The 25,000-nt window shown below is 41.4% G+C and overlaps 1 protein-coding gene across 1 annotated transcript in view; it reads right to left on the reverse strand.

Moving 5' to 3' along the window:
- ralgdsb (ral guanine nucleotide dissociation stimulator b) overlaps positions 1-25,000 on the reverse strand; it is a 56,502-nt gene that overhangs the window by 2,116 nt on the left and 29,386 nt on the right. Inside the window, exons 13-17 of the mRNA XM_077714555.1 lie at positions 24,022-24,117; positions 23,070-23,292; positions 20,873-20,947; positions 14,516-14,785; positions 14,294-14,408 (exon numbers count right to left, since the gene is read on the reverse strand). Coding sequence (XP_077570681.1) covers positions 14,294-14,408; positions 14,516-14,785; positions 20,873-20,947; positions 23,070-23,292; positions 24,022-24,117 — 779 coding nt within the window. The remainder of the gene's footprint in view (positions 1-14,293; positions 14,409-14,515; positions 14,786-20,872; positions 20,948-23,069; positions 23,293-24,021; positions 24,118-25,000) is intronic.

The following is a 25,000-nucleotide window of genomic DNA, read 5'->3' on the forward strand; positions in this document are numbered from 1 at the left end:
CCAGAGAAGTTGGCAGCTCTGTTGATACTATTGCACCAATTACGACAAAGATTCTGTCACGACATGGGGTCACTGCGTACAAATACCACAATGGTTTTAAGACGGAACAAGTTTGGAGAAGAGCCAAATGCAGGTAGAGAAAACACAGACCCCAGCTATTTTATGAAGTCTACAAAGAGAGTTCACAACTACGACCAGGGAATGAAGGATACAAATCAGTCATATCTTTCAGAGATTATAAGTACAAACAATCAAGCCTTCACATAATTTTCTGTTGAAGGTTGATTGACAAATCCACAAGCATCAACATTCTTAAAGTAATACAGATAAGACAGGCTGTGTGTACCCCCAGCTCATCATTTAATACAACAAAACCTTCCCAAGCCACTAGCCTTGTCAATATAGGAAATATTGCCCTCTTGGACCATGCCATCTAACTAACTTTATCTCCAAATTAAATCCCTGAAGTTGCTGCGTTGGTTATGTTCCTTCAAACCTCTTACAAATATTTTTTCATTGCATAGTGACGTAGTTAAATCCCAAATAATTGTTTTAGTATTCTGTTGTGCTCGTACCACAATCAATGAATGGTTTGAGTGTTTTAAAACAGAATTCCTTAGAGTTTTGATCATGATGGATTTTCAAGCCAATTTTATTGTGGCGTGTTACTCAGTGCAGTTTCAGATTCTGTATGCACAGTGCAGATATGATAACACAGCATCTTTTGGTGTGGACTTTCTCCTGCTACCAAGGATTAGCTGGCTACACGGAAAATGAAAAAAAAATGAAATGAAAATCAGACATAGGCATTGTCGTCATCATTGACTTGACAAAAAGCCTAGTAGTCATCATACCCTCAGCAGCGTATGACGAAATTGTATAGTGCTTCTCCACAAGTTCGTCTTCCCAGGCCAGACACATTTATGACATTTATTTATGACATATTCATACTTGTTTGAACTCGTCTGGGCTGTAGGAGCTGATCCCTTTGACCCTCCAACTGGATAATCATATGCAGAAGCGTACCGGCGACTGCTCGAGCTATCGGAGACATTCGACGGGAAGCTGCACGTCTGCTAATTGGTGGACAGCGCTAGAGTGTCGCCATTTGTCTCCGTGCTGGGTACGGCCTCGACTGGAGAGTAGCTCACGCAATTCAGTGGAAGTTTTCTCTCGGCGGCAGAACGAACGAGGAGGAAACCAGCGGGTGTAAACCTATATTGCGGATTGCCGGACCACCAGGTGGCCGTCTGTGACGCATTCATGTCAAATGCATTCATGCACTCAAATGCATCCTGCGCACTCATTTTCAGGAGCAGAATGCTACCGACCTCTATAAGCAGTTAGCTTCAGAAGTGTGGCATATCAAAGACTCCTCAAAATGTCTTAATGTGAATTGGGTCTTCGGCAGAAGGTACCGTTTGCATCTCAAGAATCAGAATCAGGACTCCAGTACAACCCAAGTTTAGTCCAGCGCATGTGCCTGCACATGACACTCACTGGTCTCCAGAGGGATAGTGTTAGGGTAGATATGCAGCCTCTCTTGCTGGACTGTAAGACTTCACATGAGTTTTTACTGGAGCAGTTAAACGTAGCCTGTGATAATGAAACAAAAAGGAGAAATAAAAATAAGTTTAGGACCATACAGGCAGCGAGGTACAGTCAGAAGACCTATGACCTACCAATTGCCCTGTGAAAGAAAAAACAAAAGTGTCCTCTGAGGTACTCGCAGAGTTGACTGAACCTAAGACAAATGTTGCTTCTCTTACAGATCTTAGAGTGCAGAAATAGCTCAGATCAAAGAGACTCTACAGCAGCTTGTGTTTCAGCCTCAGTCCTATCTCCCACCCTCAGTTAGAACACCAGTTAGGGACCCCAGCCTTCTTCTGCACAACAAAATTACTACACCCAGCCCCCAGCAACCCACTGGAACACTAGCCGCCCTGGTTATGTCCCAATGAGGTGTTTTGCCTGCCAGAAGGGAGGGCGAGATGTACAGTGCACACACTGTTATCGGTGTGGGAGTGGAGAACATTTCCAAACTGGATGTAAAATCTGAGGTGTTAGACCACTAAGAGAAGCCCCTTCAAACGGCTAGTGGTTGCCCCTGCGAGACGAGTGTCGACCATGGACGAGGAAATGACCCCTTTGACCCTGGCTTCCTTACAGATGTGTTGTTCAGTGTCAGATGTAGATCAGACAGCTGCTGCGTCAATCAACTCCATACCAAAAGAAGAGATAAAGAATGCACTACAATCTGACCTGTTCATTCGTCCTTTGTTGAACTATAAATTGTCAGGTTGTAAACCATCAGGTGAGGAGTTGAAGTCCCTCAGCCCAAAGACAAACTGATAACACAGTGACTGGATTCTGTACAGAACCACCACAACCCGTAAAGCTAGTCTTACAAGAAAAATATTGAGGAACAGTAATGAAAGTGGCACCAGGGTGTCGATCGTACAGTATCTCTTGTGCATGATTGTTTCTTCTGGCCGTATATACGGTACTCGGACGTTTGGTCGCCGAACGTTTGGTCTCTTGCTGAGAGCTGTTTTCAACAGTACTTACTCTCTGTCACCATTTGACTGGCCACCAAAAGACCAGGGACCAAATGTCCGGCGACCCAACGCCCGGCGACCCAACGTCAGCCGACCAAACCTCCGCCGACCAAACCTCCGCCGACCAAACGTCCGCCGACCAAACCTCCGCCGACCAAACCTCCGCCGACCAAACCTCCGCCAAGCAAACATCCGGCCAGGATTTTTCTTTGGGTTACTCCAGATAAAATCGGATAGGATAGACATCATCCATTACAATGAAAAGAAACTTATGAGCAGGGATTTGTAACGATGAAGGAACAGCTGGTAGCCACCAGTCTCATGGCTTTCTAGGACCGCGTAGTGGTCGAAATGCTTCTGGCGAAGCAGTGGATGTGTGTGTAATGTTTGGAGATCAATGTTGCACCTCTATTCCCAACGATATGTCACCCAATAGGTCTCTTTTAGCCTGCAGACCCTGAAACAGAAATGAAGAGGCATTCTCGAATGGAAGTGTCCGCCTGGGCAGACCAGTGGAATAAGACCTTCGGCAAGTATAAAGAATTGGCCTTCTGGGTACTCTGTTGATTCGCCGAAAGATTTTTGGGCGACTGACGTTTAGGCGCCGGACAGCTCGCCGCACGGAGGTTTGGACGTCCCTATAGAGGTGTGTGCGTCCGGGCATTTAGGAGGCGGAAGTTTCGCCGCCACGGGATTCACTCGCTCACCCTGCCCCAGGATCGTGTGTGTACAATTTTGTCAACCTCGGCCCGCGGGCCATATGTGGCCCGTTAGGATTTTTAATCCGGCCCGCCGCCGGCGTTGTCCAAATTATAATAAAAATCAACGACGTTCGATACATGTTGACTGAGGTGCAGATGCTATTTATGTTATTAGTCTGTAGGATGAGTTTGAAAAGAAAGCAACGGGTTTAAATCCAGCCGAAAACAGCATTTAATGATTAAATACAAATACTGGAGCTCTTTAGACAATAGAACCGAGCCCAGGGGAATGATTTCCCCGGTAAAAAGACAGCAATGAAGGGAACTACGTCCAGAGACGTCATGAAGAGGCCCAAAAGGCACTGAAATGGGTTTAAATCCAGCCAAAAAGAGCATATAATGATTAAATAAATATACTGGGGATTTTTAGACACACTATAACCGAGCCCAGGGTATTGATTTCCCCGACAAAAATATACTTTTAACGCCTGTACTCGACCCAATTGCAATGAATTAACTTGTCCACCAGAAGAGCTCTGCCAATTTTTTACAAAAATGACAAATACAATATAAACTATGTACAAAAATGACAAATATATACAAACTATGTACAAAAATTACAAATACAATACAAACTATGGACAAAAATTACAAATACAATACAAACTATGTAAAATAATTACAAAAACTATACAAACCATGTACAAAAATTACAAATACAATACAAACTATGTACAAAAATTACAAATACAATACAAACTATGTACAAAAATTACAAATACAATACAAACTATGTACAAAAATTACAAATACAATACAAACTATGTACAAAAATTACAAATACAATACAAACTATGTACAAAAATTACAAATACAATACAAACTATGTACAAAAATTACAAATACAATACAAACTATGTACAAAAATTACAAATACAATACAAACTATGTACAAAAATTACAAATACAATACAAACTATGTACAAAAATTACAAACACAATACAAACTATGTACAAAAATTACAAATACAATACAAACTATGTACAAAAATTACAAATACAATACAAACTATGTACAAAAATTACAAATACAATACAAACTTAAAAATTATTTACAAAGGAAATTCACAGATGGCAGTTTTTATTAAAACAGTAAACTGTGTGTATATTTGACATGCTAAAGTGATTAATGTATTATTTTATTAAACAAATAAAAGGGGGGATGTTTCGATTGGATGTTTTCATTATTTGTTCAACAAAATAATAAATTAAACACTTTAGCACGTCACATACACAGTTTACAAGAAATTACAATTATGATTCCACCCGAACAGGACTGCCCAAAACCGCTACACACATGATCTGTCCCTTTAACTGAGCCAAGATGGAACATCCACGAAGGGGAGGAAGAAGCTGGACTGTGGGAGTGCATTTGAGCTGCTCTTAAAGGGACAGCGACAGACCATTTGTGTGTAGAGGTTCTGGGCAGTCCCAAGGATTTTGCACCACCGGTTCGTTATCCTTGTAAGAAAAAATCCAGAACATTGTCTTTTCTCTTTATTTGTGCGTACAATTTGGGAATGCCTATTGGTGAACCTAATAGTGAATTTTGACATATTTATGAGCTTTTTTATAGGTGATATAAAAAAACACCAATGTACCGAAGCCGTGAAGCAGTGAAGGATCACAATATAACTCATTCACGCTCCCAGTAGGCCTCCCTGATCTTGTGTGAGGAGGGATCATGAAGCCAGCCAGAAGCAAACCCACACATGCTCCGTGTGAACCTAGGCATTTTCGGTTCATCTTTAATAAGAACGCCAGAACGCATGCAGGCTGGGGCTGGGTCATGGGACAGACCTCGCTTGCTGGTTGACGCCGCCGGCATTACTGCCGGATTGCCATAGCTCCACTTTTATAGGCCATGATTTCACTTTGCAAAGGAAAGGCCGTCCTCAGCTTTCCATGGATTCGCTCGGCAATGGGGAGGCGTGCCTGTGGCTTTGATGACGCTGGACGCTTAGAGGGCATTTTCAGCGGCGGTGTAAAATCCAAATAAAGGCGGAATCGTTATTCTTTCTCCACGAGGTATAACGCAATCCGAAATGCAACCCGCTGGCAACAAGAAAAGACCTGCCGACTGTAAATTAAAATTAAGATAAAATGACAAAGTCACTTGGCAATTGCTTGTTAATATCGTATCAGTTTTTGGAAGTATAGAAACATCGTTGTCATAAGAAACTTGCTCAGAGTTTGGTCATTGTCATGGAGACTTGACAATGATTAATCAGACTTCGCCCAAAGTTTGGTCGTTGCAATGGAGACTTGCCACTGATTAATCAGACTTTGCCCAAAGTTTGGTTGTTGTTATGGAGACCTGCCACTGATTAATGAAAATGAAAATCAGACATAGGCATTGTCATCATCATTGACTTACAAAAAGCCTAGTAGTCATCATACCCTCAACAGCGTGTTTCTTGCCTTTCCTTCCGAAAGTGATTAGGTCTTGGCGACTATAGGAAAGCGAACGAACTGGAGAGCAGTGAGCCGCTGCACCCGTGCGCGCCGCCATCTTGCAATCAGACTTTGCCCAACGTTTGGTCGTTGTCATGAAAACCAAACTATACCTTTTTTTTCCTATATAAAGACGGACCCATGTACATTCGGATCCTATTAAATTGATCTCACCCTTTCTTAACCTGCTCCTGAAGTTGTATTTTCAGATCCATCGTACTTTGGTGCCGAAAACTCGAGACCCAAACACCAACAATTGCCGGAGCGACGACGGAGCATGACGACAGCACCCTCATTGAAAGGGTCAACCCGGCAAACGTTCCATCGCCGCTCCGGTGATCTGGTGACGAGTCCCCGAACTAGGGCAGAGAAAGAACGAGAAAGATCGTGAGTTCACCCTTTGATTTCTGTCACCGTGAAGTGTGATAATTTGAATTAGTATTGTCACTGTGGTAGCACAGTGTTCCCTCGCTTATTGCGGTTAATGGGGAACGGAACACCCCCCCCCCCCCGCCCCCCCCCCCGCATTAGCTGCGTATCTGCGAAGTAGGCATGCACCATGGCATCAAACAAAGATTTAGCCTTACTTCGGATTAAGTTTCCGTCCAGGCTGATATGCTTCGCCCTACAATCACGGATCCAAATAACCGGTGCATGGAGAGTGTTTGGGAGGCATCACGAAGGGCTTCACAAGACTTTTACGCTTAACTTGATGAGAAGCGTACCGTATAGCACGGGATAGGCGTGGACTGGGAATGGGCATCCGTGGTGAATGTGCCAATGGGGAGTCGAGTATATTCAGTGAGCATTCAGCTGGCCAATCAGCTTGCATTTATGCCCGTGATGCCCCGTGATGCTTCTGTGATACGTGCGCATACGTGTATTCTTTGTGTTTTGAAATTTAATTTAAAAAAAAAGATGAAATTACTAATTCTAAGTGAACATTTTGTTTCCACACCTTGTAAGATTATGTAATTTATAATTTTAATTTAATATCTTGAATTCCCCCCCCCCCCAAATAATCCGCGAAGCTCTGCACATGCGATAGCTGAAGCGCAAAGTAGCGAGGGAACACTGTATTAACAGTTTGTGGTCTGGGACCAACTTAGGTGGAACATAAAAGTTTGTGGTCTGGGACCAATAGGTAGAACGAAAATAGAGTCAGGGACTCCGCTAAGAATAATTCATCGACTTATAGCCTTGGTGTGTTAATAGAGTCAGGGACTCTCCTAAGACAGGGACTTGTGGTCTTGGTGTATTCAGATATATTGGGTGAATCACGAAGTATTGAGATCAATTTCTGTAAATTTAGAATAGAATTCTTGTTTAAACTATTAAGTACGTGATTAATATGGGTTGGAAAGCGACAAGGGAGATGGGTTTGTTGCCAGACTGCGGAAGAGATCGGAGGATTACCAGATGTGGGGTATATGCGGATGCGTAGTGTGGGGGTTTGCATGTATCTGCCGCGATGGGTGGAGAGGAATGGTTTCTGTCATGGGGAATTGTTAAAGAAAAGAAATTTTTGGTAAGTAAGTAGAAAATATTTTTGGTAAGGGAATAGAAAAGATTTTGGTAAGCATGAAGAAAAGATTAGTGCATAGAAAAGAAAGTATGGAAAAAGCAGCTGAAGGTGTTATAGAGAAAGAGACAAAGAGAGATTGTGACAGAGGCAGAGAGAGAGAGAGAAAGAGAGTGAAAGAGATTGGGAAAAAAGATGCACGATATGGAATTCCAAAGAATCATTGATTTATAGTGATAATGGCACACAAATTGTACCTGGCTGGTTTAGATAAAATAATTGACTCAGGATAGACATTATTGCCCTGGTTTGTCCTGAGCGGGTGAAATATGCTTTGACGTGGGTAATTTTAATGACTATTAGAATATTAATATTATGGATTGCAGAAGAATCGAACACTTCATGTCAACCAAATTACGTTGACCTATTTCCTTTGGGAATGATTATTACTGATAGGACAGCAAATTTGCAGACCATTGATGTCTGATTGTGAGTGTGTGCATGAATGGTTATCTGTCTTGTGTTTATGATTGGCTGGGCAGAGATATAATCAATCGTTGAGAAACCAAGGTGGAAAGGGATTTAGAAATTTGAAATCGATTCATGAAATCGCCAATAAATTCTTTTTCAGGGATGGCGGCGACAAATTATGGAAACAAAAAATTTCGTCAAATTAAAAATTTTGATGAAAATGCAGCAGAAGTACTCCAAATGTTAAACTTGACGTGGAGGAGCAAATAATCTGCTCTGCGAAATTTAATTTGGGACACTGAAAAAAAATCTTTAAGGAAATGCATTGAATTTGGGTTGTCAGAGGGAGACTGTGCTTCTCAACAGGAAACGGACCAACGGTGGAGGCAGGTGGTGCCTTAAAGTGGGAACGTCCCACATGCTGACCAACTGAGAGACATGAAAATAGCCAAGAGGGGGATGTGGATCTACCTTTTGCTCTGTAGGAAGGTTCTCTCAGTTGAAACGTTTGAGGAGACCGGTGAGATAAACTGTCTGAGGTAATAAACTTAAACGGCAACCACTCCAATATTAATTGGAAAGATTATTGCTCAGCAAGCAATGCCATAAAACCATAGGGAACTCTTTTATATAGGTTGTTATTGTTTCGTTTCAATTGAGACTAAACTTTCTTACAAAGGGTTAAGATAAACAACCAGAAAAAGAGAAACTCCAATGGGAAACAGAAGGAGCCACGCAACACTGCAACTGCCTCTATGCAAACAAACCATGCGTTTCACGACCATTGTTTGAAGTGATTACCAAATTGAGCCATGGGAGGAACCATGTCTCAACAGGAGGGATAGTATAGTCCCAGAGGTCTCCAAACCTACTTTAAACATTTTTGCAGAAACTGAACATGGATTTAATCGAGCTGAACCAAGGTGGCCTATACAGATACTGTCTGGTGGTCATTGACCAAGTGGGTGGAGATATGCCCATCCAAGAAAGCGGACGCCAGAGCAGTCGCAAAAGCCATATGCAAAGGGATCATTCCAAGCCATGGAATACAGCAAGTCATTTGGAGTTATAGTGGTGCTCGCTTCGTGAGCCGCGTGAACCAAGCATTGGGAGGGCATCTTGGAATTGACCTGAGGTACCATTGCGCCTGCCAGTCCCAAAGTGCTGGTCTCGTTGAAAGAACCAAAGGAACAGTAAGACTCAGACTGGTGCTGGAGGAGACAGGAGAAACAGATTATCTCATTCAGTGGTTATGCAAAATGTTCCAAGAACGAACTGGATGCAAATGATCTGCCGACATCTACCCGGTCTCCCACACAGGAGGTCCTGTCTCCTGGCGACCTGGTACTCGTCAAGGTGATAAAAAGTGCTGGTCATCTCCACGTCGGGACGGACCTAACCGTGTGATTTTTACAGCTAACTTCACCAATTTGACCACCACAGTCAAAGCTGATGAACGAGTGTTGGAGCTTACGACCATCATTCATTGTGGGGCTCGGATGTGCACCTCAAACACAAACATTGGTCAGTCTCCTCCAAAATACTGATGGCTCTGTTCCACTGGGTGTGAGCGGCGAGGAATGTCCTACGTCTGGAGACCATTGAGTGCAGGTTACAGGCCTGTGTCGGCACGTCAGTCCAGCTGCAGCGAGACCAAATGGCCCGGGTAGCCGCCATGGCCCAGGTGATGGTCCAGGGCCGCCTCGCTCTCGACGGAGTGGCCGCCCAGTGGGGAGGTGTGCGTGCCGTGTTGGGAGACTCATGCTGCGCCTTAACCCCTGCCGGCGCGCCCCGCTTGGTCTATGATGCCCTGCAGGCTATGAGAAACATGCAGAGCGCTGTGACCGGAGATCCGGTTCCATAACGAGAATGCCTTGACTGGTTCCTCTCAGGCTCATGGACACAGACTTTTTTCAAATCCCTAGTACCGTTCGTAACTGTTATTGCTCCCGTGCTCGTTATCCTAACCTGCTTCTCAGCTTTGATCAAACATACCATTAATGCGACATTTGAACGTACCATGATTGTTGAAACCCAGCTAATGCTAACTCATTCACACATGCAACAACCCACACCCCAATCTGACCCTGATGTTGCATAACTGTCTGACAGATTGATGTCTTTCCTGTTCTGAGACACCAGACCATGAGGCGATCGTCCCAAGCGGGGGTCAAGGGAGGAATTTTCCCTCTACTGCGTTAAGGTTTTTGCCCCCTGCTGGTCGGTCTAAACTCCAGTTCAAATTCATTTGTGAAAAATTTTGTTCAAAAGTAGCGTCGCTAACAAACGAAGGTCCAATGTTTTTATACTTACAACAGGAGGAAATTGTAAGATAAAATGACAACGTCGCTAAACAATTGCTTGTTCATATTGTACCAGTTTTTTTTAATCAGACATAGGCATTGTCGTCATCATTGACTTGACAAAAAGCCTATCATACCCTCAGCTGCGTATGACGAAATTGTATAGTGCTTCTCCACAGGTCCGCCATCTCAGGCAAGATCCCTTAACTGACATATTCAGACTTGTTAGCACTCTGCCACGATGGAAACATCGCATCACCTCTTGACCGCCATCAATCTGGCGACTGCAATTGCCTCACCGATGCCTCACCGATGCACCGATTTTGTAAGTATAGTAAAAGGAGGTGGTCAAAACAAAAGGTGTAGTGCACGTTTTAACCAATAGGTGTAAATAAATTTCTATTCTAGTAACTTTAAATTCATAAGAGTGCAGACGGGTGCAAGATTAAATATAAGAATACAATTCATATTTCACATATAGAAACATTGTCATAAGAAACTTGCCCCGAGTTTGGTCGTTGTCATGGAGGCTTGTCACTGATTAATCACTTTGCCCAACGTTTGGTCGGTGCCATAAATACTATACTATGCCCTGTTTTCCTATATAAAGACCGACCCAATGTTCATTCAGAGAGAGTTCCAAGGACAAAAGACTGAGGGGTGCCATTCCATGGTGAACAACTAATTCAGTAAGACATAAGGGTGTTGTCCCTTTGAGATGAGTTTCGCTGATGCTGGTGGGAGGGTCACAGTGGAAAAACTGACTCCTTGGTTGGTTGCATATACGTTGGTAATTATGATTCGTTGAGTGGGCAGCTGCGAGAATTGCTTTAACCACTTGTCGTCTGGTCTTTGGTTTCCCATGTCCTTCAGGGGTACATGTAAAGGCCATGTTTGTTGTTCCTGTCTTGGTGCTGCCGGGCAGATATCTATTGCCTGTTCTCTCAGACTTTGAGCTACCTGTGCAGAATCTTTCCCAACAATGTCAAGAGACTAGGTTTATCCTAAACTGGATCATGATATCTCGTCCTGGTAGGTTGATCAGACATTTGGGGCATATGACAACGGAGGAAGTGACTTTGATTCTGTCTTCGTCTTATGGGATGATGGCTTGGGAGTAGAATCTTCTCTGTGGGAACCTTGCCTGACAGGATGGTCTGATCGGCCCCTGAATCAACCAGGATGGAATCCAACTGGTGTGCGATGAGGTCCTACCAAGAGTTGTACTTAGGGTTTGTTGTCCAAGGATCGGGAGTCCGCGGCATAGACTGACAGGTCCATAACTGGGAAGGGGTTCCTTGTTATCTTGTTAATTTCTTCTTCCCCCTCGCTTCCCTCGTACTCCCATCCCCTCGTGGATGGTCCGAAGGGACCAGGGAACAGTGACTGCTGGCGTCAATGTGGTTCGTCATATCGAAGTTCCTTGTCCTCCCCTTTTTTTCTGTGGTCCTGAGTGACGGAATGTGAACCATTTCTCTAGGCAAGGCTCGAAACAGTCTCGGGCCAAGTGTCCTTTCTGGCGACAGTTGTAGCATCGTCCTTCGATTCGGTCACAGGTTTGCTGGTCATTGTTGCGGGGTCCTGGGGCATTTTTGGGGGATATGCGCACTCTGGCGGCAAACATGGTGGTGGCTTGAAGCACCTCGGTTATCATTTGTGCGCTGGCCGTCACCTGGGCCCTTTCCTTCTTGGAGCGAATGTTTTCCTCTGCGAGGCTTGCCCATTGGAGTAGGTCAGCGGATGAGGCAGTCTTGTAGGTGACGAAGTGTTTTCTAATGAATCCGGAAATGGGAACTTTGAGTCCTTCGCTAAACAATTGTTTCAACTGGAGTCGAAATGGGCATATTTCATCGCCGTCATGCGGCTGTTGGACTTGACACAGCTTTCTAATCTGGCATGGTAATCATTTGTAGTCTCGCCCTCTTTCTGTGTCCATATTCTTTGGTAGTCGGGGGGTCTCTGGAACATTGCCACTGCTCTTTCTAGTAGCTTTTCTATTTGTCCGGTTAGGGCTTGGGAGTCGAAGGCTAATACGTTTCCCCCTGCATCACGTCCTGTGAATCTCTCCCTGACTCTGCCCAATTTATGTTTCGGAGAGTTCTTTAAGGCTTTCTCCACTTCAGTTCCATTCAGGTTATAGGATGCTACTAACTCACAGAAGTTTCTGGCCCATTGTTCTGCATTTTCTTCCACATCTACGAGTCACTTGCATGCTTCCAGGCATTCGGCATCGGTCCAGGGTCGGTAGACCAATAGGGTGGGTGGTTGTTGCTCCCCCCCTAGCACACACACACCTCATACAATGCATTTGGATAGATTTCACATCCGGTAACTACCCGATTTTCATTTTGCAGTCTGACAATAAACCCACCTTTTTTGTTGGTTTCTGACCCATATATATCACTTACTTAAGAGTTTAAAAAGCAATTATTTTCTAAATTACCCACAATTGATCTCAATACTTCGTGATTCACCAAATATCTTTGAACACACCAAGACCAAAAGTCCCTGACTTTGTCTCATGAGAGTCCCTGAATCTATTAACAGACCAAGACTATAAGTCCCTGACTTATTCTTGTTCTTCTTACGTTGGTCCCTAACCAAAAACGATAATGTTTTACACACGTTGATCCCGGACCACAAACTATATTGGTCTACGCACGTTGGTCCCAGACCGCAAACTGTTAATACTACCGCGTTGATAATACTCATTCAAATTATCACACTTCATGGAGACAGAAATCAAAGGGTGAACTCACGATCTTTCTCGTTCCGAACCTGCCCTAGTTCGGGGACCCGTCACCAGACCACCGGAGCGGCGAGGGAACGTCTGCTGGGTTGAACCTTTCAATGGAGGATCCTGTCGTCGTGCACCGTCGTCGCTCCGGCATTTGTTGGCTGTTGGGTCTCGGGTTTTCGGCACCATAGTATGATAGACCTGAAAATACAACTTCAGGAGCAGGTTAAGAAACAGTGAGATCAATTCAATAGGAAATAGGTTTATTACCAAAATGCAAAGTGGAGAAAGAGAGAGAGGTCTAACAGTGGAGTCCTATTCAGCGCGATGTTCTCGCAACTCTCTATCGAACAAACAGTGGGTTCGTCTTTGTATAGGAAAACAGGGCATAGCATGGTTTCTATGACAACCCCCAAACTCTGGGCAAAGTCGGATTAATCAGTGACAGGTCTCCATGGCAACGACCAAACTTTGGGCGAAGTCCGGTTAATCAGTGTGAAGTCCCCAAGACAATGACTAAACTCGGGGAAAGTTTCTTATGACAATGATGTTTCTATACTTACAAAAACTGATACAATATGAACAAACAATTGCCAAGCGACTTTGACATTTTATCCTACAATATGTATATATATATATATATATATATATATATATATATATATATATATATATATATATATATATATATATATATATATATATATATATATATATATATATATATATATATATATATATATATATATATATATATATATATATATATATATATATATATATATATATATATATATATATATATATATATATATATATATATATATATATATATATATATATATATATATATATATATATATATATATATATACATACATACATATATATATATATATATATATATATATATATATATATATATATATATATATATATACATACATACATACATACATAGCACTCGTTACTGACACTGCGTCTTTAAATGTGGTGCACCATATAGTCGTGTAAATATGGTATAGTATATGTGTATGTGTGTGTATGTGCGTGTGTGTGTGTGCGTGCGTGTGCGTGCTTGTGCGTGCTTGTGCATGCGTGTGCGTGCGTGTGCGTGCGTGTGCATGCATGTGTGTGGATGTGTGTGAATGTGTATGTGCGTGTACGTGTATGTGTGTGTGGGTGGGTGTGGGCGTGGGTGTGTGCGCGTGTGCGTGCGTGTGTGCGTGTGTGTGTGTACGTGTGTATGTGTGTGTATGTGTATGTATGTATGTATGTATGTATATATATATATATATATATATATATATATATATATATACACATACAGCAAACTTTTATTAAATCATTACATCACATTCATTACATTACCAATTAATTTATGTCTAAAATGTATTTTCCTGTGTCTGTGTTCGTACCTTCTTGCTACAGCCACAGTGAATTTCCCGAGTACGGGATGAATAAAGTCATCTAAACTAAGAAAATACCTTTATCTTCCGAGATCTTCTGCACCAGCTCATAGTCTTCGGAGTTCTCCCGCTCCAGATTGTGTTTAATCATCGCCTTTCGGATAACGGCTGGCGTCTTGTCCTGACTGGTTACCTGCGCAAACAATGTTTACAAAATAACTACACTCGCCATCATAAACCATGAATGTAATGTAAATATGGCATATACACCTTGATATGAAGTAATTGTCTAGTGTTTACCAGTATGCTCTTGTACATGTTCCCGTTTTCAACATCGAGACTGACGCGTATGATGCAGCAGTCGTCCACCTGCTGGTTGTAAAGGGGCAGCGATAGCGTGGAGTAGTTTGAAATGGCCGACACGGAACGCTTGTGCGACCGCGTCGCTGACAGGGATAGTGACAATGCCGATACTGATGATGATGACGCTGTGCTGGAGCCTGATGTCGAGCCTGAACTCGAGCCCATGGCCGACATGTCCAGAGATGACAGGGATGTGCATTCCCAAAACTGTTATGCAACAATATATTGCAAAGAAATACAAATTTCAATTTCAAAAGTTTCATCAGTGCACACATTTAATGTTAATGAATTAATTCAATTTCAGTAACGCTTATTCTCACAGGGGCGGGGTCATGTATATATGGGGACATCTTTAAATTGCTTGCCAGGCAATCGCAGGGCACGAGGAGACAGAGAAGCATTCACTCTCACACTTAGGCTTACCAATGCTTTTAGGATGTTAGAAGAAGCTAGAGCACATGGAGAAAACTCACCGTGCTCAGGAAGCGCATGCAAAGTCCACACAGAAATTAGAGAAACCTCGATATTAGAGGTGTGAGGCGGATGTGCCACCACCCGGATGCTTCATTTTGTTTTATATTTTCCTTTTTAATTAAAATGAAAGATTTTATTTCTTAAAGAAGAAACAGAGACAATTTTAAACAAGGAATTGAAACAAATTGAACGTGGGGAACCTATGTTATTTTAGGCAAGATGCGGCACAAAGGTTTATTGTAGAATATTGAGGCGCCTGTTAGTCTAGATAACGCCTACTGTGGCAGATAACATGTGTCAATGAACCAGGGTCAGGCTGGCCTAAAGATAGACATTGCCGAAACGATGACGGAGGAGGGCAGATGTCCTTCACGTCCTCACTGTACTGTGCTCAGATGTCAGATGCAATTTAGAAGGACAGCGGATATGCTTCACTTTTCTATGCTCAAGCTTTAAAAGGCGCCATTTGTCAATAAAGTCGGTCTTGGTTCCTGTCTGCGACAAAAGCGTGTTGTGCATGTTTCCACTCCAACAGGGTAACACGTTTTTTAGTATCTTGTGTCCACAGGATATTTGGCAGGAATTTTGGTCTAGCCTATATTCGCGTTACGTCTTGAAATGTTTAATGAGGCTTTTGTTGAGTATGGCTTACCCTGAAACAATTTACAATTTCTCACGTATTTTCACCTCCACATTCACGGTTTTAATAGGGAGTACAAACATGTTACTTTGAGAGGAACATTTTAAAAATCATCGCCATATGCCTGTCTTTGCAAATGCAAAATATCAAATTATTTAATTATAAAAAAAAGAAATATGTCTAACTAGATGGGAAACTGATGCTTAATGACAGAAATTACAATTTTATTAAGGTTAAGATGTTGTGGCAGCCATTGCTTCTAATGTCAAAATATCTTGATTTTTCTGCATTTGTTGTCTCTTTTAAACAAGTAATAAAACCAAAGAAATTCTAAATGCAATTTTGTTTCATTTCAAAATCACAAATGTACAAGCATGCAGCTAAACCTCAAATCAAACACCCCATTCCGGAGGCTAACAAGGCCACAAATAAAGATAATAAAAATGTGACCAGAGGACGCCCTTTCTCAGCTGAAGGACTGTGCAAAAACTTTGGGGTGTGCAATAACAATGTGCAATATCTTAGATTGTGCAATATTTTAGAATTTATTTTGCCATTATGTGACTTTTTATATTCTTATATAACCTATGTTTGTTTTCACTGGGAAAACAAACTTTGTGGAGTAGCACCACCAATTTCATTACACGCAGCTGTGTATGATGATATAAAGGCTTTTGAGTTATTTTAAACGAAAGAGAATTCACATGAGAGGTATATATCCGTATCTGTTCACCAGCTCTGTGGGTGGGTGCAAAAATAGCGTCAGATATGTACACATTGAGGAGGTGTCAAGGCTGATATTTTAGCGATCAACCACAGAACCTTCGATCAGCCTTATTAGCAATTGGGATGTGCTGACATGGTAAGCGAGCACATATATAAAGGCTACTCGCATCTGGCCAGAGCACGTTCAACTAGGAAAGGCAACTAAGCTCTAGGTAAGATGGCTGCGCCCAAGCTACCAGTGACAGGCATACGTGAGTTTTCTCACTTTTTATGCAGGATACATGTTTTTTTCATGAATCTTGTTTAGCGTTTTATCTATTTATCTTTTCTCGATTTTGTATCGGCCGCATTGTCTTGCCTCATGACCTCATGGCGTTATGTCGTTATTTATCATTATAGTGTTAGGGCTTTGTCACCTTGCAGTTTCGTGCATGTCGTCTTTTTATGCACATATAAACCGTACCCTCGATTCAGTCATTTTTTTGTCAGACAAATGTGGCTTATATTCAAGTAAATATGGTATTTTATAGACTTTGATAAAGAAATGACACCCAACATCCCTCAAATAGAATATAATCCAGCAACACCATTGAATACCAATGAACCCATTCCTAAGCTCCTTTCGCAGTCACGGTGTCTGGTTTCAAAATCTCCATAGCAAGCGAAGATGCGTTTAATATGGATGGCTTTCTCCCTCACAGACGACCCGTATCAGTTTGCATATCAGCTGAATAGATCCACCGACGATGCAATAACCACCGCCCTCCACGCTGCACTGAGCCACCTTGAGGAAAAGGAGCTATGTCAGATTTCTCTTTAGGTACTACAGCTCAGCCTTTAACACCATAAATCATTCTTATCCCCAAGTTGCCCAACTGGGGGTTCCCACCTTCAACCTGCTCCAGGATTAAGGACTTTCCAATCAGCCGACCACAGCACCTGAAGTCCGGTCGTCACCTCTCATCTACCCGCACGCTCGGCACTGGTTAGCCCCAAGGTTGTGTGCTGAGTTTAAGCAGACAAGCGGTTTAAGAAAATGGAGGGTTGTTGTGGAACACCCAATGTGAGCCCAATATATCTTGAAGTGAGCTTCTAAAGTGAGAATCATCGCATCCGCGACAATATCTTCAAAATAAAATAACGTACAAGGAATGCAAGTATTTTTGGGGGCTTTTTGTAACTTGGATATTTTTCTTATCTCAAGGCACTCATTTGCATATAAAAAGCTTTAGTAACCTGGAAATTTTGCAACTAGAGGCATTCGTAAGTAGAGGTATGACTGTATATACATAATATTTAGATATTAACAGATTACAGTCTTTTGATATGCCTATAGCTGTAATATTTATTAAATATACTTTTTGATAATTGTACTTGTGTATTGACTTTTTGATAATTGTACTTGTGTATTTGTATTTCTTTCTGTATCGGCGCAAAAACATATACAGTGCTACCTCGAGATACAAGCTTAATTCGTTCCGGGAGTGAGCTCATATGTCGATTTACTCGCAACTCAAACGAACGTTTCTCATAGAAATGAACTAAAAACAAATTAATTTATTCCAAACCTCTGAAAAGAACAACAAAAACAGGATATTGGATTGGAAAAACATTTTTATTTGTTCTAATTTTCCATCTATCAACAAAGTAATAAATAACTAGTTGTTTAATAGTAGTAATATGTGTAACTCGTATTAGCGCTCGCCTCGCCATTCGCAATGACTAATGGGGGGAAAAATGCAACGCGCCGCCCAGTGCTCGCAAAGACATTACAAAGAGGGAGTTGCGACCACAGCATAAACACCCAACTGTCTGACTGAATAATCAACCCTAGTCTTGTGATTGGGCTGACATGTCAGCACAAATACTCAACTGTCCGACACTGATCAATTCCTTTTTGCCCTGCAAATGACTGAAACGTATCTGTCCAAAGTCCTAGTGACAACTGTCAGTTTTGCCTGTATTTAAAACACACTCACCGATCATTCGACTAGAGTTGCAGGAACATCGCTTTGAACAGGACCCCACTGTAGGGACTCTCACTGTCCACTTTGCAGTCTGGTAATAAACCTATTTTCTATTTAAATTGATCTCACTCTTTCTTAGCCTGCTCCTGAAGTTGTATTTTCAGACCTAACACTTTGTTCTCTTTTTTTTATTTCTTGTGGCCAGGTTATCCACATCTATATCCCTGTGAGGAGCAAACAACTCCCAACCACAAGGATCATTAAAAGAGTGACTGGGGCGACCAGCACGGTACTAAGGGACTTTTTGAGACCACTGACTGGGAGGTGCTGTGTGATTCACATGGGAGGACATAGACAGCTTGATCCACTGCATCACAGATTACATAAATTTCTGTGTTGAGAACACTGTACCTTCCCGAAAGATCCGGTGTATCTCCAATAACAAACCCCGATCTTAAGGCCCTATTGAACAATAAGAAGAAGGCTTTCAAATCTCAAAAAAAGGCTCAAAAGGGTCGAGAAGGTTGAGAAGAGGTAAAGAGGGGGAAGGCCAGGTACAATCGGAAGCTGGAAGACCAACCCCAGGGAGGTCTGGAGAGGCTTGAGGACCCCAGGGAGCCCAACCACTTCAGACCGGTAGGATTAAGCTCTCACCTGGGGAGAATTTTCCTGAACCATATCAGCCCCCTGGTGAATGCAGAGCTGGAGGCCCTGCAGTTTGGCTATCGTCAAGGGATTTGTGTGGAAGATGCAACCATCTACCTACCAAATTTATTGTGTAACGTGCACCCGTGTATAACACGCAACCATATTTTTTTACTAAAAATTGATATAATTTTGTTTCTCCAATTTTTCTCAGCTCACATCTATTGCACCGGTAGGTACTGGTAACTGGGAAAATACTGAACACATGTCGCCACGGCAAAATTTTATTCACAACATATGGTATGGAAACCTGGTAAAATAAACCAGTACCAGTATGAACACAATTCTTAAATGAAATTTACAATTTTAAATCCTAAAAATCAAATTCTTCATCATAATATTTTAAAAAAGAAGTCTCATTGATCGTCATTAGATTGACCAAACAATTGATTCTATTTTTCTTGAGCAAGGATAGTGCTCCCTGGGCAAACTCGTTTCCCTGGAGAAACTTTTTTATTTTATTTTTACCACTACTACCCTATAAACTTGCTAAAGGCTATTTGGAGAGGGCTGGCTTTTGTAAAAGAAGATAGATTATCGCCATCTGGGGAACAAAGACATGTTTCAGGTCTCCTTTTATACATAACAACTGCAGAGTGCTTTTTCACCAGCAGAGGACAGTGTTTCACCGGAATTCGTTCATAACACGCACCTGAACCTGTCTTCAGTTTTTTGGTACAGGATTTTGCGTGTTATACTCGAATAATACGGTAATGCACAGGTCTCTTTCACACCTGTAGATCACGGGAAGCACAGTGACAGTAATGTTTTTCTCCAATGCTTTTAACACCATTCAGCTTGCACTACTGAGGGGGACTACCTCACCTGACCTACCGTCAGCGGGTGCCCTTGATATTAGCTAAATTCCCACAACAACGATATGAAAGAATTGTAGATTTGGAGTAATTTGTTTGTTAGTTAATTTGATTAAGTTCTAGTTGCATTGTCTTTAACATTAATTCTTTTTGAAGGCATCTGCTTCTTTTTTTCAACCATTTCTGATACAAGTTCTATGATACACAACTAAGTTACTTTTTTTTTTAAATTGTCTTTGCAGCAAAGAGAAGGAAAATTTGAGACCTAAGCGGAAAAATGACGGCGGAAGAAATCTTTGAATGCAAGATAGACAATGACTTTGTCACTGGAAACTAGTACCCCAAAATTTAAGCTAATGTAGAAAATGAAGTAATTACAGCAAAGTTCACATCTGTCTTGTTTTATGAAATAAAAATCGTAAAAAGTAACCCTCCTCATTATGCCTTATGTGACAGAGGAACACATTCTGTTCACTCTAAATTATTACGTGAGGAAACATTCATGTTACTAACAACTAGGACATTCTATTTTCACTCCTAAAATTTAAGATTAGCACCCACTTCACTCTTGGTTAAACTAGTTTGGACGTCTAAAGGAGAATTTGAAAAGTCAAATGTTTCTTTCAAGGTGGAATTGAAAGTAAAACATTTGCACAAGTTATGTTTAAAGTAGAAATCTAATCAAACTAGGCTAGAAATCAAATCAAACTAGGCTGAATGTAATATTGTAAAAATTGTTCTGTCTTTTAAACTGAGAGGAGAATAAAGTAGAAGAATAAAACTTTTTAAAAAAGAGTCACGTAATCTTCGGGGCAATTGAAGATAAAATAGAGTGAACCTTCAAAATTGTGTCGTCTTTTAGAAAGTAGGTACGCAGGTTAAAGACAATATTTAAGGAAAGTCGAATGGTTAAATGAGAAAGCAAAGTTGAAATATATATTAAGCTTGAAGTAAAAGCGAGCTTTACCGACGATGTTGCATCCGCAGCCGGTGCTTCTCTGCCCAGCGCCGAAACAGGAAACTTCACTGTAGGCATCGACATCTAAACAGAAATTGTAATTACCTCAATTTCTCACTATTTATTACAATAGGTCTAAGACAAATCCACTCAGAATTGCACTCATTACTACTTATGTTAATTTTTGTTCTTTAATTCTAACTGCAGGGCTGTGTTGCTGAAACACGGATTCTTCCTTCGAGAGATCAATAAAGAAATAATTTTACGAACAGTCAAAAAAATAGAGAAAACAAACTAAAACCATCCATGGCCGGTCTACTTGCTGAAAGACATTTAGCCGACTGACATCTGGCCGACAGCCAACTTGTCGAAGGGGTATCTGGCCGAACGTAGAATTGGCCGAACCGACTATCTAGCTGAAGAACATTTAGCCGACGTGCTCGCCCCGCCTCCGGTCGTGTGTGTGTACAAGTTTTTCAACCTCGGCCCGTGGGCTCATAATGATGTTACTGATAACAACATTCATTTAGAATAAAAATTTACAGATAACAACTTTCATTTAGAATAACAAGTTACAGACAACAACATTCATGTAGAATAACAAGGACATTTATTCACGGCTAAACAAAGTAGTCATACCATTAAGTACTATAATGTCGGAAGAAGAAAAAAGGAGTTATGACAGTAGATACTGTAATTTATACCAGCATAGAAAACATTGAGATCCATCTTTGAATCATTGAAATCATTTTGAATATATGTTTCCTAAAATAGTGGGAAATTATTTAAAATTAAAATATTGCTTTTATTGGCACAGATCACTCGTGTGTTCCATGGAATTTTCAGGTATTGTTCTCTAAGCCGTCTAGTCTGTATTTTTGTAAGTCCAGGAATCATACTCCAGAAGATTTTAGACACATTCCCTGTGCAAAATGACCCACCAGAACCGAGTGGACCCGCTTTTAATACACACCCGTACGCACTCTAGACTGGTTTTGAATCGGCAGAACACGTCCACCTGATGGACAAATAATTTTAGTGCAATTGCGTCCGGTACCGGGTTAAAAGTGCACCTTTTACCGGGAAATCAAGCACCTTGGGCTCGGTTATAGTCTCTAAAAATCGTCAGTACGTACTTTTATTTATGCTGCGGTAATCGTATTTATTCATTTAACGCTGTTTTCGGCTGGATTTAAAGTCATTTTTGTGCATTTTGGGGGTTTTCGCTATTGACGTCCATGGCTGTCTTTTACCAGGGAAATCACTAGTCTGGACTCGGTTTAAACTTCCAAAAAGCTCCATTATCTGTATTTAATCATTAAATGCCGTTTTACGCGTGATTTTAGCACATTATAAATATTATAAATATATAAAATATTCCTGAAAATTCTTGTTATGGGAAGAGTATTCAGGAATATTTTTATTAAGCAGCAGCACCAAATTTGAACTTTGTAAGACATGCATTTGTCAATGTAAAAATAAAAAGATATTTCCCCATCCATTTCTTTGCACTGTGTAATCATTTCTTGCAGCCATGAGAACAAATGAAGACAAAGTAGTAGTTGTTTAATTAATAAATCTCTGAAGTCTTTAATTAATTATTTTAATTTTAAATCATTTCCCAACATTTTAGGAAATACATATTCAAAATAATTTGTTGAGAACCTTAATTCAAAGATTAATCTCAATGTTTTCTATGCTGGTGTAAATTACAGTATTTACTGTCATAACTCCTATTTTCTTCTGTCATTATAGCACTCACTGATATGACTACTTTGTTTGGCCGTGAATAAATGTCCTTGTTCTTCTAAATGAATGTTGTTATCTGTAACTTGTTATTGTAACTGAATGTTGTTAGCTGTAATTTGTTATTCTAAATGAATGTTGTTATCTGTAAATTGTTATTCTAAATGAATGTTGTTATCAGTAACATCAGTATTTGGCCCGCGGGTCGAGGTTGAAAAACTTGTACACACACACGACCGGGGGCGGGGCGATCGCGTCGGCTAAACGTTCTTCGGCTAGATAGTCGGTCGGCCAATTTGTCGTTCGGCTAATTCTACGTTCGGCCAGATGCCCCATCGGCGAGTTAGCCGTCAGCCAGATGTGAGTCAGCTAAATGTTTTTCGGCAAGTAGACCGTGCGCCAAACCATCGAGGACATTATGTGAGACGGAAAATGTTTTGGAATGGTTCTTTGTGCTCACCTTTCTCTCCTGACCCTCGGGCGAGTCCGACAAGAAGCTAGTGTTAATGTCATCCAGGTCGGAGCCGCTGGAGCTGACAGAGGTAACGCTCAGTGCATCACCACTGTCCCCACTGCTTTGGTATGGTCGGAAATGGGTATGTTCGAAGGACTTTGAGTGGGAACCCACGGCCCCACCGGTTCCAGTTTCCGAACAGCCGCAGGAGCTATCTGCCAGCTGACGGCTGCATGTTGAAGAGATGTAACATTATGTTTCCAAATCACTTCTGATCCACTTTTAAAATCCAATCTTTAATTCCCCACGCTATACCGTAATTACTCGCATATACGCTGCATGAGCGTATAAGCCGCACCTTGCCTTAAAATTGTTGAATTTTACAATTTCTAGTGTATAAGCCGCCCCCTGAGTCCCATTTTTTTACCTCCGTATTTATGGTTTTAAGTAGAAATGTGTTACTTTTAAGCGAAAATCTTAAGAAAAATGTTGAACAACTAGCAATAAGGTAGTGCCCTGGTTGGGTATTAGCAGGCATAAGTAAGTGTACTCGCATCTGGCCTGTCAGAGCACGTTTATCTACAGATGGATACGCCCTGAGCGGGTAGTTGCTGGCACGTCAGTTTTTTCACGTTTTATGCAAGATACGTTTTGTCTTTTCCTTGAATTATATTCATAGACGTCAAAATACATTTTGTTTCGCGTTTTATCTATTTACCTTTTCTCTAGTTTGAAATAAAGGACCCTATCGGCTGCATGACATCATCGCGTCATGGCGTCATCAAAGTTTTGTGCATGTTGTATTTTTATGCGCATATAAGCGTACCTTCGATACATTTAGCATTGTTTTTGTCCGACAAAAGCATCTGATATGCGAGTAAATACGGTAAGTGCAGTTTTTCCCATAAACATATGGCTATTTGCCTCTTGGGGTGTGTACTGATGGAATCACACTCACTCGCTCCATCGTTTGATGAGGCCTCCATTCTTCTTGGCTCGCAATGTATTGCTGGTCAACTCAGAGAGCGGCTCGATGTCGCACGACAGCTGGTAGCTATGGGAAAATGGGAATTAAATCACTCGACAACAAACTCGGATTACCCGGAGGGATGAAATGGTGAATTCAATTGGCCTTCTGTAGGCCCGGCCAATCGGGGGCCACTCAGGCCGGAAGCATGCAAGGAGGACAATACACGATTAGTTTGTTTTGACTAACACCAGCCCTTAACACCCATATACAAACATCATTTTACAAATATGTATGAGTGCTGCTGGCACTGATGAAATACACGTGATTGACGGAACAATCAATGTCATCATGTACTATGGCATATTGAAGCAAAGCAGGACCAAACGTGATAACGACCCTATTAACACCTCGAAGATGACCATTTTCTTTTTAAAGAGGATGAGGTTATATGTCATGGACAAGCCAAACATGTCCCCATAAACCCTAGTGAGCATCTGTGGGCAATCCTCATACGGAATGTCCCGGGACAAGGTCTCCACCATCCACCACCTCCATGATGTCATCATGGAAGAGTGGAAGAGGATTCCAGTGGCAGCCTGTGAAGCTACGGTGAACTCCATGCCTAAAACGGTTAAGGCGGTACAGGAAAACACACATTTTTATACATATTTTGGGCCAATTTTAAGATTTTCGCTTGGGGTGTAGTCATTTTTGTTGGCAGAATTTTACAAATGCATTGCTGTGTTTTTAGTTATTTTAAAAATAAAGAACACATTTTGATTGTTATCCAATCTCTACAGTGATAACATTGGATCAAAGTGTCATTTTTTCTGTGTATTTCCATGCAGACACTCTAATTTTGCAGAAAATGTAAACCAGACATGGCCTAGATAATCAATAAAATGCAAAGTAAGATGATTACTACCATTACTACCATATTACATTTTAGGGCCTATGAAAAATACAA

Source organism: Stigmatopora nigra, chromosome 4 (assembly GCF_051989575.1).
Source record: "Stigmatopora nigra isolate UIUO_SnigA chromosome 4, RoL_Snig_1.1, whole genome shotgun sequence".
In the NCBI taxonomy this organism is placed as follows: Eukaryota; Metazoa; Chordata; class Actinopteri; order Syngnathiformes; family Syngnathidae; genus Stigmatopora; species Stigmatopora nigra.